Genomic DNA, 3115 nt, shown 5'->3' on the forward strand with positions numbered 1-3115 from the left:
TGAGGCAGAGGTACTTTTTGTCTCCCCTCTGTTTTTTAATGCGGTTTTATGTCAGATCAGCAAGACTATGGTGGCTATAATCTTCTTTTGAATATGTATGCTATATTGTTAGTTGGACAATATTTATCTATCATATAGGTGTCATTTTAAAGCTTAATTTTGATTTTTTTTTTGTAGGCCTAATGCCACGCTTCTTATGAGGTTAAATTAATTAATCTGAAGTATATTTCTAATAGCCAACTCTTGAATGTGCTTTGATAAATTGTGGTCATGTAAAAGTTAATTAAATAATGTATCTCTATAGTTTGGATGAGAAGAACAGACTACATCAACGCCAGCCAGCCAGCCACCCACCCAGCATAACCAAACACATACCAAAAACCCCAAATCTATAAAACTGGGCTTCAGACAGCGTATGTTGTATCGTGAAGGAGGGCCTTTACGGATCCCGGGTACAGCATACAGCGCGTGTTGCGGCTGTCACCAGCCAATTGGGCAATATTGGTTGATTTTGTTTAATCCATTCTGAGAGTGATTTACAATGATATTAAAATCATAGGTAAAGGTTGTTTATGTCAAACAATGTCAGAGTAGGTCTGAAATACCAGGTTTAATTTTGGCCGGTAAAAAATATGATTGGCTGGTAATTTTTTTCATCTACCAGCCATGTTGGCTGGTAAGCCAAAAAGTTAATTTCGAGCCCTGGTCACACAACAGAGTGGGGGACAGGTCAGGAAGTGGCACAGTCACACAACAGAGTGGGGGACAGGTCAGGCTGCCTCCGCTGGTCAGGAAGTCTTAACTTGAGTTAAGTCTTAACCAGGTTTACGCACTAGATATATTTAACCAGGTTTAAGCACTAGATATATCTCCTGCTTTTAATCAGCAGTGTGCTAACAGTGACGTGGGAAAGCTGCAACATCGAGTGACATCGATTGTACTGCCGAGGAACACTACCAGTACTGCCGATACTATGCTTACTATCCTTGTGTTACAGTAAAACACATGAAATATCCAGTACTGTCGATACGACCCTTACAGTAAAACACATGAAATATCCAGTACTGTCGATACGACCCTTACTATCCATCGATTATACTGCCGAGGAACACTACCATTACTGTCGATACGACCCTTACTATCCTTGTGTTACAGTAAAACACAATGAAATATGCAAGAGAACCCAAAGGCAAGAAATAATCTTAGTATGTTCGAGGACTTTACAGTATTATCTATCATACAGTCCAACCACATACACTATCTGTCTCTCCTCCTATGCAGTCTGCAGTCTGCCCTCCTGTGTGCGTCTAATAGAATACCTCTTATAGAATAATAGAATAGAATAAAACCTCTTAGATAGATACAGTAGATAGATACTTTATTAATCCCGAGGGAAATTTCTTAGAATTCTTAGAATAATCTGCCAAAACAAAGTGCACTCAAATCAATCTCTTTGCACAGACTCTGCAAGAAACCAATCATGGAATGCTTTTAAGATGTATGCGGTTCCTCTGGTGCATTACAAAATTAGACTTATTTGTTTGCCTATATTTCAGTTTCAGGAAAACCTGTATTATTGTGCATTTCTCTTAAAAGCCCAAAGAAAGGACGGACTAAAACACTGAAGCCACTGGTGTGCCCACATTAGCAGGAGTGCTAGCGCTAGGAGGGGCACTGTGCTGGGGGGGGGGGGGGGCACTGTGCTGGGGGGGGGGGGGGGGGGGGGGGGCACTGTTCTGGGGGAGGGGGGGCACTGTGCTGGGGGGGATATAAAGGGCATCCACACATTCTGCACTTACCAGTCTGAAAACACATCTGACTGTGGAGACAGTTTTCCCTCTGTTAGGGACACAGGGACGTCTCTGGTCTTCTCCTCTGTAAAAGAAAACAAGACGTCTACCCACTGATAATGGCCCACAGTGACTCTTGCCTGTCCTTGGGGATAATGGATCAGAACAAAATGTACTGAAAATTATGGATAACGATGTCAGACACAACAATTTAACTCATATTAAGACTACCAGGTGTTAATATGAGGGTCATGGCCATAGCTGTTAGTGTTAAGACTGTGTTAATTTGAGGCTCAGGGCCATAGCTGTTAGTGTTAAGACTAGACAAGAGAACCCATAAAAAAATATCATTTAAAAACAGATTTAAAAACTAGACAACTGTAACACTGAAAGTGAGATTCAGGCTTAAATGTCCTGCCTCTCAGATTTCTATATGGACCAAATTCCCCCTATGGTGTTAAAGGAGAGATTTCAACAGGGTCACAAATCATGCTGTTTTACTAAATGTTTAGACATCTCAATATGACCTCCTCTGTTTCTCATGGTCATCTCAATAATACCTGCTCTGTTTCTCTCTCAAGTCAACCTTTGTGTTTGGGGATGAGGCGCACATTTAGACAGTGAAGAGCACTTAACTAACTCATGACAAGAAGGCCGTTGCATATATTGTACCGTATATATTAACGTTAACTACCAATGACGTTAATGTTTTTGTCACTTTATTCCCTGGTGAACTCACCTTCTGTCTCCTCGTCTGTCCAGGTGTGAGTGTGTGTTTGCCCTGGAGGCGAGCAGTGGTCACCGGTCACCTTCTCCTCCGACAGGTAACCCTCAGCAGTGAAGTCCATTACGCTATCCAAACTCACTGGGGAAAGCAGACAAGAAGCAACTCACCTGACCATCAGGAAGGCTAACCAGCGATACCAACATAGCTGACGTCAGTGTAAAAAGACTATGTTTAAGTTACCATTGGCTAACTTTACAACTTAACATTACATGGGTGTTTAAGGACTAGCAACATAGCTACCTAATGTAAACTACGAATACGTTACATATTGCCATTAGCCAATACCCTGCAAATTAGCTAGCGATATGATAGCTAATGTTAACCCTTAATTGAAGTTCCTTAATCTCACATTCGCGATAATCCATTGACGGAAAAAGTGACAGGTTAGGGCAAACCATTAGACACCACAAACATTTCAAATGTATGGTCAAATATACCAGATAAAATCCCAGAGAGGTTTAGCTGAACTAACGGTGTCAGGGCTCTTCCTGTTTGAGGTTTTGTTTTCACGCCGCTACTGTTTCACTCGTTGCCATGG

The 3115-nt window shown here is 41.6% G+C and overlaps 1 protein-coding gene across 1 annotated transcript in view; it reads right to left on the reverse strand.

Moving 5' to 3' along the window:
* Nucleotides 1-3115, reverse strand: part of LOC105902215 — a 22614-nt gene extending 19499 nt beyond the window's left edge. The window contains exons 1-3 of the mRNA XM_031566847.2: nucleotides 3015-3115; nucleotides 2530-2655; nucleotides 1800-1875 (exon numbers count right to left, since the gene is read on the reverse strand). Of these exons, the coding sequence (XP_031422707.1) occupies nucleotides 1800-1875; nucleotides 2530-2638 (185 nt within the window). The 5' untranslated portion in view covers nucleotides 2639-2655; nucleotides 3015-3115. The remainder of the gene's footprint in view (nucleotides 1-1799; nucleotides 1876-2529; nucleotides 2656-3014) is intronic.

This window comes from Clupea harengus, chromosome 4 (genome assembly GCF_900700415.2).
Source record: "Clupea harengus chromosome 4, Ch_v2.0.2, whole genome shotgun sequence".
NCBI classification, from domain to species: Eukaryota; Metazoa; Chordata; class Actinopteri; order Clupeiformes; family Clupeidae; genus Clupea; species Clupea harengus.